We start from the raw sequence: 16,317 nt of genomic DNA on the forward strand, positions 1-16,317 counted from the left end.
TGGAGCAGTTGGGACTTAAACCTATATGGGATGCTGGCCTCACAGGCAGCAGATTAACCTCTGTGCTACAGTGCCAGCCCCATAAACTTAGCTTTTAATTCCGTTTTCCATGACCTTTTTAGGAGCCCTCCTGTCCCCTGGATCCCTTGTTGGTGCTCCTCTTGCCTCCTCTGTCTTCAGGCAGCTTTCCTTACTCTTCCTGGGTAATTTCTAGAGAAAGAGCTGGACAGAGAGACTCTCGCTTCAGGTTTTATTTGTTTATTTGGTGGCCACTTGTGAGTGACTTTGTTAAAGCTGTCGCCTCTGCTGAAACTTGACAGCGAGTGTCCGTTTGCTGGTTCCTTTGGGCCCCCTGATTACAGCTGGCTGTGTCCAGTGTCAGTCACGCAGACACCTAGTAAAAGATCGGGAAGAACCCATTCCGTGCGAGGTTACGGGAAGGGTTAGGGGAGGTTGTTTTGCATTCGTTCTCATTATTGTGGGGGAAGCAAATCTTTAAAGAAGCCTAGTAAAGCTCTAGGAAGGGAGCGGGACAGAAAGATGAAAGAGAAATGAGTAAGACAAACAGTGCTGAGAGTTGGGGCTCTGACCCTCCGTGACCTGGTGGCTCCTCCTGTCTGCAGAGGGCCCTCTGACTCCCAAACCATGCGGGAGGACTTGACGGCTGGGGTTGGGGGAGGAGAGGCCTCCCGTTGCCTGGACGACATTTGTAAAGTGTGCTGGGGAAAGTGCCCTTTGGTGAAACTGTGCTCCCACAGAGGCCAGTAACCACGTATCCAGCAGTTATTAATCTCCTGCTGGGTGTTGGGAAGATGGAGAAAGATGATTAGGTCACGGCCCTCTCCCTGGAACCACAGGTCCCCCACATGCAGCAATTCAGTGACCCATCTCTCCTTGTCCCCTCGTGGGCACAAGCGGAGAGATCAGCCACCGTTTTACCAGCGGAAGAACTGAGATGGAGAAGTCAGCCACCCAGTAAGGACGCGCGGCCCACGCTCCTTCTGTCCCGAGCCACAGAGCATTTTCCTGTGGTTCTCGTGATGGGAAGCCGGAGAGGGACGGAGCCCATTTCTCACCCAGGAAAGCAGCAGGCTTCTCTTGGTCGGTCACGGTCTTCTTGTTTGCTCCCTTGTTCGACTTTTTGCTCTTGAAAGAAAGATAAGCTCATAATGCAGTGGGGAAACTCAGGACCCCAGCCAGCACCTTAGGGTGCTGCTCCTGTTGCTGTGTCCAAGTCTGAATCCTGCTACAGGGTATTTGGGGAGGGGCCCTGCTTTTATAGATACCACGTCTATGTGATTCAACTCTTGTTTTCCTGATTTATACAGTTCAAGGTGCTAGAACCCCACTTGGAAAAATAGCTAATTCTTTAAGACCCACATAGATGCTGTACAAAAAACCATTTTTTTTTTATTTTTTTTTATTTTTATTTTTTTTTTTTATTTTTGACAGGCAGAGTGGACAGTGAGAGAGAGAGAGAGAAAGGTCTTCCTTTGCCGTTGGTTCACCCTCCAATGGCCGCCGCGGCCGGCGCGCTGCGGCCGGCGCACCGCGCTGATCCAATGGCAGGAGCCAGGAGCCAGGTGCTTTTCCTGGTCTCCCATGGGGTGCAGGGCCCAAGCACCTGGGCCATCCTCCACTGCACTCCCTGGCCACAGCAGAGGGCTGGCTTGGAAGAGGGACAACCGGGACAGAATCCAGCGCCCCGACTGGGACTAGAACCCGGTGTGCCGGCGCCGCTAGGTGGAGGATTAGCCTAGTGAGCCGCGGCGCCGGCCCATTTTTTTAAAAGAATTATTTTATTTATTTGAAAGAGTTACAGAGAGGGAGAGCCAGAGAGAGAGAGAGGTGTTCCATTCTGCTGGTTCACTCCCCAAATGACTGCAAGGGTCAGAGCTGAGCTGATCCAAAGCCAGGAGCCAGGGTTCCATGTAGGTGCAGGGCCCAAGGACTTCCACTGCTTTCCCAGGCCATAGCAGAGAACTGGGTTGGAAGAGGAGCAGCTAGGACTAGAACTGGCGCCCATATGGATGCCGGCACTGCAGGCTGAGGCTTTAACCCACTGTGCCACAGCGCCGGCCAAAAAAAAAAAAGCAACTTTTAAAAGAGAAAAAAAATGTTAAAAATATATACGAGTGATTAGTGCTTAAATCAGATTATTCAGCATAATTTTTAGACACGCTTTAGCTTAAACCAGGGCTTTGAATTTTTTTTTTATATATTTTTTGGCAATATACATGGTGTGAAACTTTTTGTTAAAGGAAACCTTTAAGGTGTTAAATTATCACCTTGAATAAAATGCCAACTATTAATGCGTGAAGAGTTCCAAGAAAATGCTTGATAAATGCTCTTTGTCATTTCTTCCTAGAAATCAAAGCCCAAGTTTTACGTGCTCTCCATGTTTCCTTACCCTTCTGGCAAGCTGCACATGGGCCACGTCCGCGTCTACACCCTCAGCGACACCATTGCGAGGTTCCAGAAGATGAGAGGGATGCAGGTAAGCCGGGATGCCAGCTGAAGAGCCCTGGTCTGCCCCGCTCAGGACGAGAGTGTAGCAAAAAAACAAAGAAAACCAGCACTGGTTAAGATCGGGACAGCTTTGAAGAGAAACAAGACAAGCTCAGGGTCCGCTTTATGTATCAGAAGACATTCTGATAAAGCCCTAGGTTCACTGGGTGGCAGTTGTGTGTTGGGTGTTGGGCTGGATATGGAGATGGGGAGGGGGAGGGGTAGAGAGGAGGTAGGGAAAGGTAGGTAAGAATGGAGGGGGCACTGAGACCTCCACAGGAGGAGCTCTGCCACGGAGAAGTGTTGCACGGGCAGGGAAGCCAGTTGTACAGACAGGGAGCAAGTGCTGTGAGTGGCAGGTGGGGCCACCAGGGATTCTCCTTTCTGTGTGATGTTTTCCATATTCTATAATGAGCATGTATTTGTTTTATAATGAAAAAAAGGAAACGTGTTTGGGGAATAGCAGCCTAGGGGAATTAGGAAAGACTTCACTGCAGAGGGAGTCAGATGTGGGTCTTGAAGGCTGCAGTGCAATTGACCAGGAGAGAGGACAAAGGCCCCCTCCTCGGCTGGTGGGGGTTGGTCTCCCTTTACCTCAGCACCTGCTCTTCACTCTGTAGCAACCTGTGAGAGAGGGTGGGAAGGGTGGGAAGGATCCTAGCACCTCCCTTCCAGGACTCCAGCCAGGCTCTCCTATATGTGGTGCGGGCGTCCCTGCTGGGGACTGAGCTGCTGTGGCACGTGCCCGCCCTGGCTGCTGCTGTTAGGATAATCTGCCTCTCTCAGTGCTTTCTACGGGCTTTGCATTTATAAATGTGAGCGGATCTCTTGTCACAGTTGGTTTGAAATTTTACATTGAGCTGCCATTATCAGCAAAGAGTAGCCCTAAAGAGGAGATCAGGAGGTAATGTCTCTTTGTCACTTAAAGAGTTAATAACTTTAACCGACCAGAGTCTGCGATTTGTATTCTGCTGTAACAAGATACTCACAGCCTTTGTTTCCCTGGTTTGTGTCAGGTGCTATTTTCCCCCAGACGTTGTTGTTAATTTTTCCTGCTATGTTTATATTAGGAAGGGGCAGGGCGGAATGAATTGGCTGTGTGCCCGAAGTACATTTCTTTTTTTTTTTTTTTTTAAAGATTTATTTATATATTTGAAAGGCAGAGTTAGAGAGAGGCAGAGACGGAGAGATCTTTATCCACTGGTTCACTCTCCAAATGGCTACAGTGGCCGCAGCTGTGCCGATCCAAAGCCAGGAGCCAGGAGCTTCTTCCAGGTGTCCCATGTAGGTGCAGGGGCCCAAGGACTGGGGGCATCTTCTACTGGTTTCCCAGGCCAAAGCAGAGAGCTGGATCAGAAGTGGAGCAGCCGGGACTCGAACTGGCACCCACGTGGGATGCGGGCCCTGCAGGCGGTGGCTTTAACCACTACGCCACAGCGCTGGCCCCCTGAAGTACATTTCTTTATCTGACTGCAATTCTTCAACTAGATCTGTCCTGGTGATTTACTTAGGCCCGCTTATTTTGGATAATTAGTGAGTGCTGGCAAATTGCTGAAGGCTAAGCCTTTACAGCAAACCTGTGCGTTTATGGTAGGGGGCCCGGGAGCCTGGTGGTAGATAGGTTGAGTGAACAGGTTTCAGTGGGATTCTGATGGCTTTGAATGGGATGAGATGTTACACAGGAAGTTCAAGGCAGAGCCCCAGGCCCAGAGGAACTGGCATCCTGGCAGGCAGCTCAGGCCCAAAAGACAAAGGGGAGTCCTCCTACCAGAACTGAAGGCCAAGTTCAGGCTAGGCTCAGGAATTGGCACATCTGTGGATTGAACCCAGTTCTACAACTTAACTGGCCAAGTGACCCTGCACAAGTCATTGAAGTTTCTGAATCTCACTCTCTCTCAGCTTTAACATAGGGATCGCAGTAATCCTTCCTTCTCAGAGTAGTTGTAGGGGTTAAATGAGATAGTGCCAGTGTCTGGCACATAGTAACCCCCCTAAGTGACAGTCGTAATTGCCGTTTGTACTGATCTGATTACTGTGCAGCGTCAGGAGAGTGACTCACCGCCGTTTAATCAATGAGTCCTGTTCTCCTGTGCCCGGAGCGTGCCGCCCAGAGCTGCCCTCGGAGAAGCAGCTTGACCGCGTATAATTGCCTGCAGTCCCTCTGGCCTATCCTGTGACTTGAATTGTGCCCGAGGTTGGAAACCACTGTTTCTTAATTCCAGTGTTTATTAGAAAGAGGCAGGACAAGATGCATTGGCTCTGTGCCTCCAGTACAATTCCTTACGTAACCGTGACTTCAGCTGACTTGTCTTACTTTTTTTTTTTCAACTTATGTCAACTGATTTTGGACAATTAGTGAGTGCAGACAATTTGTACGTGGTGACTGTGCGTGTAGGTGCATGGAATCGTCTTTTCTTTTCTTTCTTTCTTTTTTTTTTTTTTTTTTGACAGGCAGAGTGGACAGTGAGAGAGAGAGACAGAGAGAAAGGTCTTCCTTTGCCGTTGGTTCACCCTCCAATGGCCGCCGTGGCCAGCGCGCTGCGGCTGGCGCACCGCGCTGATCCAATGGCAGGAGCCAGGAGCCAGGTGCTTTTCCTGGTCTCCCATGGGGTGCAGGGCCCAAGCACCTGGGACATCCTCCACTGCACTCCCTGGCCACAGCAGAGAGCTGGCCTGGAAGAGGGGCAACCGGGACAGAATCCGGAGCCCCAACCGGGACTAGAACCCAGTGTGCCGGCGCCGCTAGGCGGAGGATTAGCCTAGAGAGCCGTGGCGCCGGCTGGAATCGTCTTTTCAATCCTCAGTTTAGTTGCTCTGGTTAAGATGGCATGCCATCTTTTTGGGGTGCTTTTTGGTTTCCCTGAAATTATATTTTTGTTCATTTTCTTTTTTTTAAGATTTATTTATTTGAAAGACAGAGTTAATGGTGGGGAGGGGAGAGGGAGATATCCTTCATCTGCTGGTTCCTCCCCACAAGGCTGCAATGGCCAAGACTAGGCCAAGCTGAAGCCAAGAGCTGGGAGCGTCATCAGGGTCTCGTGAGTGCAGGGGCCCAAGCACTCGGGCCATCCTTTGCTGCTTTCCCACGTGCATGGATTAGAAGTGGAATAGCCCAGATACGAAGTGGCGCCCATATGGGATGCCAGTGTCCCAGGTGGTGGCCTAACTTGCCATGCCACAGCGCACGGCCCCTTGGCTGACCATTTCTAAATGCTGTGGAAAAGAGAAATGGAAGTCTCAGTCTGGTCCCTGAGATCCGGTGTACCCACTTTCTCCGTAGTTTAAATATGGTAATTTGGGGTGGCACTGTGGTGCAGCAGATTAAGCCACCACTTGGGATGCCCATATCCCACATTGTCAGAGTGCTGGTTCACATCCTGACCACTCAGCCTCCAATGCAGCCTAGGAGGCCACAGGCGATGGCTCAAGTACTCAGATCCCTGCCACCCTCGTAGGAGACCGGGACAGAGTTCTGGGCCGAACCTTGGTTGTTGGACATTTGGGAGTGAACCAGCAGATGGAAAATTGATCTTTTCTCTCTTTCTGTCTTTTGCTCTCTCTGTTGCTCTGCCTTAAAAATAACAAACATTTTTTTTTAAATATAGTATTTAAAAAATTATGGTCCCTGTTAACACAGATGTACACAGATACACCTGTAATCTTGGTTTAATAGATATTACCATTTAACTATATTAACCTCAGCACTTTAAGATAAGGGTCCAGCGTTGTGGTGCAGCGGTTTGAAGCCATGGCTTGCAGCACTGGCATCCCATACGGGCGCAGGTTCGAGCCCCAGCTGTTCCACTTCCAATCCAGCTCCCTGCTAATGCGCCTGGGAAGTCAGCAGAGGATGGCCCAAGTGCTTGGTCTCCCTGCACCCATGTGGGACATGAGGAAGAAGTTCCTGGCTCCTCGCTTCAGCCTGGTCCAACCCTGACCATTGGGGCTATTTGGGGAGTGAACCAGCAGGTGCAAGATCTTTCTGTCTCTTTCTTTCTAGCTCTACCTTTCAAATAAATAAATATATCTTAAAAAAATAAAAATGTTACAGGCTCAGTTGTACCTTTCTACAATCAAATTCCAATCTTTAAATTTATCGGGCATTATCCTGAGGTTAATGTGTATCTACCCTTTGCTTTCATGTTTTCATGCTTTTACTCTATATGCTGTTCAAGGATACACACTTACATGGAGTTTTATGTGCTTCAAATTTTATATAAAAGATATCTTATTAATATTCTGCATATTTTCTTAGTATTTTATTTCAAGCTTTATCCAAGCTGTCTCTAGAGCTGGTTCATCCATGATAAGTGCCGTATAATTACAGCAATAGTTTAATTAATGCATGTATTTGAAAGGCCAAGAAACAGACAGATAGACACAGAAAGCTCCCATCTGCTGGTCCACCCCCAAATGCCCACAACTGAGGTTGGGTTGGGCCAAAACTGAGAGCCAAGAACTCCATCCAGGTCTCCTGTGCGAGTGTTAGGGACCCAGCTACCTGAGCCATCACCTGTTGTCTTCCAGAATGTGCATTGACAGGAAGCGGGATCAGGAGTGGAGCTGGGACATGAACCCTGGCATTCTGACATGGGATGCGTGTGTCCTAACTGACATCTTAACCATGGACCAAGCGCTCACCCTGAATTACGATTGTATTGTCCATTTTCATATTGATAGACTTTAAAGTTATTTCCAAATGGTTGTTCCAGTGAACATCCTAGTGCCTGACACACTGGCCTGTGGGGAAGTGCAGCACTGGGTCCTAGAGTGTACATAGCAAGTGTTACATCCTGCCAAATTGCTGTGCAAATGTTGATGCTGGTTCGTACACCCACTAGTAATGAATGATGCTTCTCACTGTCCTCCGTCCTTGCCAACGCTTGGTAACGTTAGACCTTTCTTATGGTTTGGGTAGTAGTTTGAGTGTTCCTCAAAGACTTTGAGTGTCTTTAACTCAAAGTGTTAAAGACTTGAACCTTGGAGTCTTATGTCAATGGATTAAGGATAGAACTTTATCTAATCATGGTGTCTGAAGATGGAATGGATTGAATTGGATTAGGCTGTTGGAGTGGAGCACCTGTGATCTGATCATTGTGGCTTTGTAAGGAGAGACCACACAGATGTGGACGGTGAATGTGCTTGCCTCTCTGTGCTTCCTGGCTGCCCTGTGGTCCTTTTTCTGCTCATGTCCCTCTATGAAGCACCCTCATCAGATGACAGATCAGTGAGGCCTCTTGATCTTCCGCTGTGATGCTCCGAAGCCACCCACCGAAATACACCTCCCTTCCTAAGTGTCGTCTTTGAGGTATTTTAATGGTAATATTGAAAAGCTGGTTTGCTGTGTAAGAAATGGCATCTACTTGTGTTTTTAATTCATTTTCTTGATTATTATCTCAGTAGGGCTGAATTTCATCTATTTATTGTCCATTTAACTCTCCTTCTCTGATTGGCTCACTCACACATTATTTGCTAAGTTCCTCTTGCATTGTCTTCTTCATGTTGCTTTGTAGTCTTGTTTTTTTTTTTTTTTTTTTTTTTTAAATATAGCCCGAAAAAAAAAAAAAAAGGGCCGCCACTGCAGCTCAATAGGCTAATCCTCTGCCTGTGGCGCCGGCACCCCAGGTTCTAGTCCCGGTTGGGGCGCCGGATTCTGTCCCGGTTGCCCCTCTTCCAGGCCAGCTCTCTGCTGTGGCCCAGGAGTGTAGTGGAGGATGGCCCAAGTGCTCGGGCCCTGCACCCCATGGGAGACCAGGAGAAGCACCTGGCTCCTGGCTCCGGATCAGTGCAGTGCACCGGCTGCAGCGCGCCTGCTGCGGTGGCCACTGGAGGGTGAACCAACGGCAAAAGGAAGACCTTTCTCTCTGTCTCTCTCTCTCACTGTCCACTCTGCCTGTCAAAAAAAAAAAAAAAAAAATATATATATATATATATAGCCTGGATTATTGATTCTTTGTTGGTTGAATACAAAACAGATAACTTCTCTCAGTCTGTGGTTTGTCTTTCCATTTTTTTTTTTTAACGGTGAAAAAACATGTTTAGAATTAGCCAGCTAGTCTCAGCTTAGATGACCCAGTTTTGTTGGCGACATCCAAAGCATCCTAATCAGGAACCAGTGAAACGTATGCCTTCTCCCTCAGGCCTGATCAGGTGTTGACTTTGGCCACATCAGTGTACGGCGTTTCTTCACAGCCCTTGGGTCTGGTGCTTGTTGGCCTTGACGTTACAATGGACACGAGTGCATTGTCTTCTGTCTTTTTCATGGCAGACTGAGTGGACAGGGGAAACATGATGATGGCACAGTGGTCAAACTCGTTTCCACTGGGGCTGACTTCCGCGGATACTGGGGCTGCCGCCCGAGGTGGACTGTCTTTGGGTAGCAGGAATGTGAGTGACATGTGGCTCTTGTGATTTTTTTGGTGGTTGTGGATGCCTTTCAGCCCTGCCTTCTTGGCCTTCAGAGCCTTAGCTTTGGCCTCGCCTTTGGAGGGTCAGGAGCGTCCTCCTTCGCCTTTGGCACCATCTTGGTTAGAAGGCTGTCATTGCAGTTTCAAGACTTGTCAGACCATGTAGTTTGGGTTTGAGAACGGGCAAGAATGATGACTTGGAAAGTTCAAGGTTGTTTTTACTTTGGTTTGACCCATAGCAACAAATAAGTTGTGCAAAGGGGTGAAATGAGGCAAGAGTGCAAGTAGGTCATTAGAGCTGCCCCACCCCATGCCCTGGGTAAGTGGTAGACCCTGTCCTCACTGTACCGTGCCCCTCTGTCCAGGGATGAAGGAGCGCTGGACTCTGGCTCAGGGTGGGTTAGCCCCAGTGTGCAGCACTTGGGTGTGTGGTCATGCTTCAAGAGGCAGTGAGTCTCTCACTTGAGAAGCTGTGTTACCTGAGCCCCAGTTTTAGGCCTTGGCATTTTACCCTGGCAGCAACGGCACAGTCTTTCTTTATCTGTGCCAGTGCCTAGGAAGTCGCCGTGTGACTCCCCAACTGCGTCCCTCCAAGTTTCACCTGCATGCCAACCATAAATATTTTTTTGCAAAGGCCAAAGTTATTCAAAATTTCCATTTTCTTTCTGCTGATGGTTTTGTCTCATCTGTTCCCCCAAGCTCCCTGAATCCACACTCCTAGACCAGGTGCAGGTTGGTCTCGGGAGTACAGTAACTTTGTTCTCACCTCTGTGGTTTTTATCCGTGGATCTCCTTCTGGAGTGCATCTCTCTCCTCTGAAAGTACAAGTTAGTCCTTGTCATTCTTCAAGGTCTGTTTAAATCCTTCCACCATACACCCATTCCTCAATTCTCCAACCCACCTCTGTCAAGAAACAATTTAGTACCTAGGGTTAGGACCGCATACTTAGTCACATAAGTCTACAAGTTTTCCATGTGTTACTTTTTCCACCCCTATTACATATCACATGAGCTTCCTAGGGATAGGGAAGGTCTTTCTGACTTCTTTTATGTTAGTAGCATGTCTCGTGTTTAACCGTCACACTGGAATCAGTTTCATACCCCTGTAACCATTCAGACTCCTTGTTCCCCAGGAGTTTACAATCTGGTAAGCCTCAGCTGTTTGTGAGTTGATTGATTTAATGGATGTTTATAAAAGCATGCATCTCCTTTGTTTAAGTGTGGACTAAGTGTTTATTACACATGCATAGCCCAGAACAATGTTTCTCAAACTTGGAAACTTATAAATCTCAGTGATAAAACCCTTGCGCTTGAGTTTGGAAAATGTTGGACTAAAAGTTAAGCTGTGTCACTCTAGGTGATTGCCTGACATTTAGATCATCATAAACGCAAAGACATCCAATTCAAGTATGGTGGTTCTTAGTGATAAGGTTGTTTGGTCGGAACAAGCCATGTTCTGCTGCAGGAATAAACAATTCTCAAATGTCAGTGGCATAGAACATCAAAAGTCTGTTTCTTGCATTTGCTGCAAATCCAACAAGATGGCCGTCTCCCTTCAAGGCAGTCGGAGCCTCACTGATGGCAGTTCTCTGCTCCTTACCTCTGTGGCTTGGTGGGGGATGGTGAATCCCCTCTGACTTTCAGTCTTCCACCTGGACTCACATGACATCCGTTGACATGGCCACATCCAACCTCAAGAGAGGCCAAGGAGCTATACTGCTGCCTCGTGCCAGGGTGTTCTGAATAGTCCCTTTGACTGTCACCCGAGGCAGTCCGGATGACCCCGAATGTTCTTATACTGAGTAGTCTTTTTAAAGGTTATTGCTGATGTGAAAGTAAAAATTAAAAGCCATCAGGGAGAGCTAGCAGCCCTCTCCATTTGAGCCAGGAGTTTGAGAAACACTGCCTGGAACATGAAGCTGTTGCCATCAGCTTTGACGTCCAACCACTTCCGCTCTGTGTCTTTCTCTGTATGGCACTGGTTCTTAGACTTCAGGGTACATAATGATTCCCCTCAGCAGTCGATTGATCTTGGTTGGGGCTCAGGAATCTGCATTTTAAATAAGCATTCCAGGTGATTTTTTTCTTAACGTTTTGTTTAATTTGAAAGGCAGAGTTACAGAGAAAGGGAGAGACAGAGAGAAAAGTCTTCCATATGCTGGTTCACTCCCCGAACAGCCAGGGCTGGGCCAGGCCAAAGCCAGGAGCCTGGAACTCGATCTTGGTCTCCCATGTGGGTGGCAGGGGCCCAGGCGCTTGGTCCATCTTGTGCTGCTTCCCCAGGCGTGTTAGTGGGGAGCTGGATTGGAAGCAGAGTAGCTGGGATTCAAACTGGAGCTCACAGAGGATGCCGGCATCAGGACATTGGGTTAACCCACTGTACTACAACACTCCATGTGATTCTGATGCAAGGGCTCTTGCAGGTTTGGATGGGAGGGGGTACTTCACAGAGCTGAATTTGGATGTGGTTCTCCAAACCAGATTACAATGAGATGAAAAGAAAGCTGAGCTCACAAGTGGCTGGCCAGACTCTGGACTCGCACGTAGATGGAATGTGGAGCGTCAGGGGGGGTTGGGGTAGTGATCACTTGGGAACAGCAGTTTTGGTCAGGACAGTGATGTCTCACGGGCTGCTTGCAGGGTGTGTGTGACATGATCAATGGAAGGCCCTCCGGAAACCCTAATGTGGTTTTCAAGTGTTGTCCAATTGATAGTGGCAGGAATAAGGGACATGTTTGGGGGCCATTTGAAGCCAGAGAGAGATTTTCTTTGTGTAATGAGAAAAGGCTGCACTGCAGTCAGTTTCCTCCTAACCTCATAGAAAGCCTGATGACATATTTAAAGCCTAGCTCCATATGGTGAGTTTGTTGTGTTTTCATACGTCGCATGCACAGATGACTGGGAAATGAAATCGCCCGCCTCCCACCTCGGCTGGTGTCCCCAGCACCTTCTGGTCCAGAAGCTGGGTGATGGAGGAAAGCATCAAGGTGCCAAGTCCCCCTCTCAGAGTTGGGCAGGAAGCCACGAGGTATGGTCCAAGTACAATTTCCTACTTGGGCCTTTTTGCTGTTCACAGCGGAGGAGGAGAATTGAGGCTATGTGCCTGGCAGCTGCATAATCGTAACGTAATTACCCGCTGATCCCAGGAAGCCAGGGAGGCTCTGAGCAAGTGAACAGTGCTGCGCATCTCATCACTTCTCGGTTTGCCAGTCAGTCAACGAGTGTTTACGGAGTGCCCGGAGAGTGCATAGGTTGGCATTTGGCTTTCACGTTTTCAAGTGTCTGTTGCATGTGTAAGCAGAGAGTGGATTTCCAAGACTTAGCCTCTCAGATGTAATTTGGAAGGGAGAATGAATTGGTGGTCCAGCACCTTCCTGAGAAACTGGCTGATTTATCTGCCTGGCCCATCCCTCCACCTGTCGCTTCAGGCCTGGGGCACCGTAGTTTGTTTAGGGTGGTTTTTTTTTTTTTTTTTTTTTTCAGTTTGAAACATTTCTTGACTTTCGCCTCCCATCTGTGATAATGGTGGGCTGGGACACTTGCTAAACAAAGTTAAGCGTCATGTTGCCCATTTCCTGGCAATAAGAGGTGTCGGATCTACTCCAGAGGAGCCACGACACTCCCTGGAAGCAGGTGCCTGAGGGGTGCTGCCATGGGTGCCCTCAGTTAGAAGCTGCCTTGTTTGATGACGAAAGGCAGGCTGCTCTCTCCTGGGACGCTGGCCGGTCCTGTCGTGGTAACAGTGGCGCTGCATGTCTCCGGCAGGAGGACACTGGACCAAGGCCTCCGCTTCCTTCCCTCTGTCTCCAAACCTTCTGAATCTGACTTTGCTGTGCTTGCTGTATCGGAAGAACAGCTGTCCCTTCGCCTAATGATTTTTTCAGTCCTGAGGTCTTCTAAAATTCCTTAAAAAAGAAAAAAAATGATACAACAGGGATAATATTGTAGTCCCCCATGACCACGCCCTCTGTCGGGAGCACCTGGTGTTTCCCAGGGTGTGTCCCCTGGGGCACACGTGGACCTGTGTTCTCTCCTGGTTCCCTGTGTCCCAGTCTGCAGGCCATCCTGCTTGCTCACCTGGAGACTCCAGGGCCCTGCCAGAGTGGGCCTTGGCTCCGTGGCTGTGTGCACACCAGAGGCTGGCCACGCCCCAGCCCCGTCCGACTTGCTATAAGCCCTCCCTAGGGGAGGGGGGGTAGCACAGCAATCACAGTCAGTCAGGCCTTCCCACAGTCAGTCGCGGGCCTGACTGCCCTCTGAGACCTGGAAGCCTGGTAGCGTGCCCAGGCCTGCCAGTGCCCCGTTTCCTGCCACGTCCACCCCGACTTCCTTTCTATGGCAGAAGGGCTGCCCCTCAGGACATGTCTCCCATGCTCTGGGGTCACTTGGCCTGCAGCTGGTTTGGAACATTAGGAGTGCCAGAGCAGGGGAGAAGCCAGGGAGTATCTGTCTGTCTGTCTGTCTGTCCCTGCCCCAGTTTGTGTCTCCCACACGGATCGGCCTCTGTCGGGCCGACGAGCCTGCCTGGTGCGCTGTACTTCCCCCGCCTCCTCCCTGGACTCTGGCCCACGCTCTTCTGAGTTCCAGGTGATTTCTCCGTCTCCTTCGCTGCCCACTCAGTTTTAGGCACTTGTGAGGATTTGCTATAAGAAATGATGGTTTGTGAGACTTCAGAAGTTTATTTTATGAATTTCCAAATGATAGTTCTGGGAATTTTGCTGGATTCTGTCTCTGAATGCCTTATTTTACAACTGTCTTCGGTAGTCTGCCACCATGCTCTGTGATGTCAGCTACCTTTCCAAATCAATTCGCTGCATATTTCAGAAGATGTAGTAGTCCCTCCCTTATGGCCACAGCTTCAGTTACTCATGGTCAGCTGTGGCCCAAAATTTTTAGGAGGAAAATTCCAGAAATCAACGATCCATAACTTTTATTACTTTTCTATTATGATTAATCCATTTTATTGTTGGCTGTTGTTACTAATCTGTTACTAAGCTGGGCATAAAGTAAACTTTACCATAGGTATACAAGCATAGGAAAAAATAGTGTGTATATGTTGGGTTTGGTCTGATCTGTGATTTCTGGCATCTACTGGGGGTTTTGAGATACTTCCCCAGTGGGGAAGGGGAATTACTGTCTCTTTGGTAAAGATAAGAAAAAAAAGTATCAACTACTTGGAGAAAATGTCCCATAGCCACAGGAAGCACTGCTGTGGAAGAAGTGGTTTAACTCCCAGGACCTTGAGAGAGCTCAGGGGATCACTGTGTAGACACCTAGACACTGGTTGTGCTTTTCAGGGTAGGGTGGCCTAGGCTGGGCCATGGGTACAGTTACTGCTACAACTGGGAGGCGATGACAGTGGTGACGGAGTAACAGGAATAGCAATTCCCTAGCTAAAAAGATGAGTTTGGAGTTCTTCCAGCGAATGAGCTGCACAGTCTGCGCCACAGAGAAACCAAGGGCTAGGGACTGAGCCGTGCGCCTGGAATGGAAGCGTTTGATCTGACCTGTGTTTCGGAGACCAAGACAGGCATGGGACTGGCCGAGGAAGCCTCTGACACGCTGTCTTTCTTGTAAACGGGCCGTAACAGGTTGACCAGAAAGCAGACTCTGCTGCCTGGGGGTGAGGGTAGCTTAGGTGTCCCATAGTCCTTTTATAGCCTTCACTGTACTTCCTCTGTGAAGCCATGAGTCATCTTGTAGCACAAGATGAGCTCTGGACTTAGTCCCGGGGCTCTGGGAAACCCCGTGAAGGGAGGCCAAGGTAGGGAGCTGGCTCCCTGGCACAGAGCTGCAGCCATCCAGCCTGGGCAGAGAGGCCATGAGCCCATCCTGGGGTGGAGGTGGGGAGCTGGCTCCCTGGCACAGAGCTGCAGCCATCCAGCCTGGGCGGAGAGACCATCCTGCCTGTGCGATGCAGCGAGGCCTTCCCACAGTCAGCGTCCTAACTGCTCTCCAGGGCCAGCTTTTTTTTTTTTTTCTAATTCTTGGTAAGAACATGAAATATTAAGAAACTTGAAGATTCTTCTAACTTGATTTTCATAGGCAGCTTGGATAACACATGAACTGAGACTGTCTTCATGTTCATTTCTTTTGAAAACAAAAGTAGACAGGAATAGTGTGCTCCATAAACCCAGACTGGTTTTTTGGTGACAGTCCCTGTGTTGGCTATATTTAAAAATATGGATGGAGCCCCTAACAGAAGGTCACTAGGCAGAAGCATTGAGTCAGTGCCGTCATGGCAGTTCTGTGAAAGACGCCGAGCATTGGTTAAGTCTTCCCCGTCTTGTGGAGCAGTTACACAACAGTCCCATTATCCTGCCAGCGAGAGGCCCTGAGAGAATTAAAGGAACAGTGGGAGGCTGAACTCAGGTGTGGTCCTGGCAAGCATTGCTGAACTTTATGGGAATCCAGCACAGATCGCCAGCAGTCGGGGTATTTTTTAGCGTTTGGGAAGTAAAGCGAGAAAGAACTGCGACGTGAGGGAGTGAGTACAGGAGAGTGTCAGGTGTGGATCAAGCGACAGTCGACAGTCGAGGGAAAGCTGTCTCCACAGGCCATCTGTTTTAGTTGAGGTTCTTAGCTGTTAGGGACAGAAGCCCAGCCCAGACCGGCTTCTACAAAAGGGAGGTTTTGTTTTTTTCTGCAGATCACAGAAGCCAAGGCGGTGGGGGGGGTGGTATGAGGGGTCCCAGGCCTGTTGGGGATTGGGACCAGGTCTTTGCCACATATCGGTGTCCCTGGTCTCTCTCCCCAGGCCAGTTTTCTGTGTATAGACATCTCTGTAAGGTGAGAGGCAGAGAAAGGAATCGCCTGGTACTGTCGCACCCTGTGCAGCTCCAGAGAAGCTTGGGGCAGCCCCCTGTGGCTGGGGCGTGGAGCTTGTCCAGTCCTCTCTGGGCACCAGGGCCATCTGAAGGGGAAGGAGGAGCAGCCTCCCAGAACTGTTGGGGAGGCGGATGCCCTCTGCGTCTGCCACATTTGCAAGAGGAACAGGGACCTCAGGTGCCAGCTGGGGTGGGATCTCTCTGGTCTAGTTCCTGAGAGTGCCCAGAATAGAGCTTCTCAAAGAATTCGAGATGTTTAAGACACACACACACACACACACACTGTGCCTCTCTCTGTGATGCAGTGTTAAAGGGGGGAAAGCCAGCTTATAACAATGTGTATAGTAGGTTCTGCTTGCATGAGAATAGGCAAGCTCCTCTGTATGTGTCGCTGGGTTTGTACACCCAGGTTCGAGAGAAGAGAGTGCAGGGGTATGAAGGCGCTGTTAACTTGTTACATCCAGGAGCCTCACCTCGCCTTTGTCTTCGTGAAAATAAGCTTGCACCGTGCTTGTAGTTTGGAAAACATCAAGTAAAAAAGAAAAGTCTCTTCAGCTTGAGCTCAGGGTAGTACGA

At 49.2% G+C, this 16,317-nt stretch overlaps 1 protein-coding gene across 7 annotated transcripts in view; it reads left to right on the top strand.

Annotated features, from left to right (window-relative positions):
- Positions 1-16,317, top strand: part of LARS2 (leucyl-tRNA synthetase 2, mitochondrial) — a 288,717-nt gene that overhangs the window by 133,467 nt on the left and 138,933 nt on the right. For all 7 annotated transcript variants that reach the window (XR_007921592.2, XM_051851689.2, XM_051851691.2 and 4 more), the window contains one exon: positions 2,369-2,497. Coding sequence is in view for 6 of the 7 variants with exons in the window: in XM_051851689.2 (XP_051707649.2) it covers positions 2,369-2,497 (129 nt within the window). In the remaining variant the exon portion in view is untranslated. The remainder of the gene's footprint in view (positions 1-2,368; positions 2,498-16,317) is intronic.

This window comes from Oryctolagus cuniculus, chromosome 10, assembly GCF_964237555.1.
Source record: "Oryctolagus cuniculus chromosome 10, mOryCun1.1, whole genome shotgun sequence".
Classification (NCBI taxonomy): Eukaryota; Metazoa; Chordata; class Mammalia; order Lagomorpha; family Leporidae; genus Oryctolagus; species Oryctolagus cuniculus.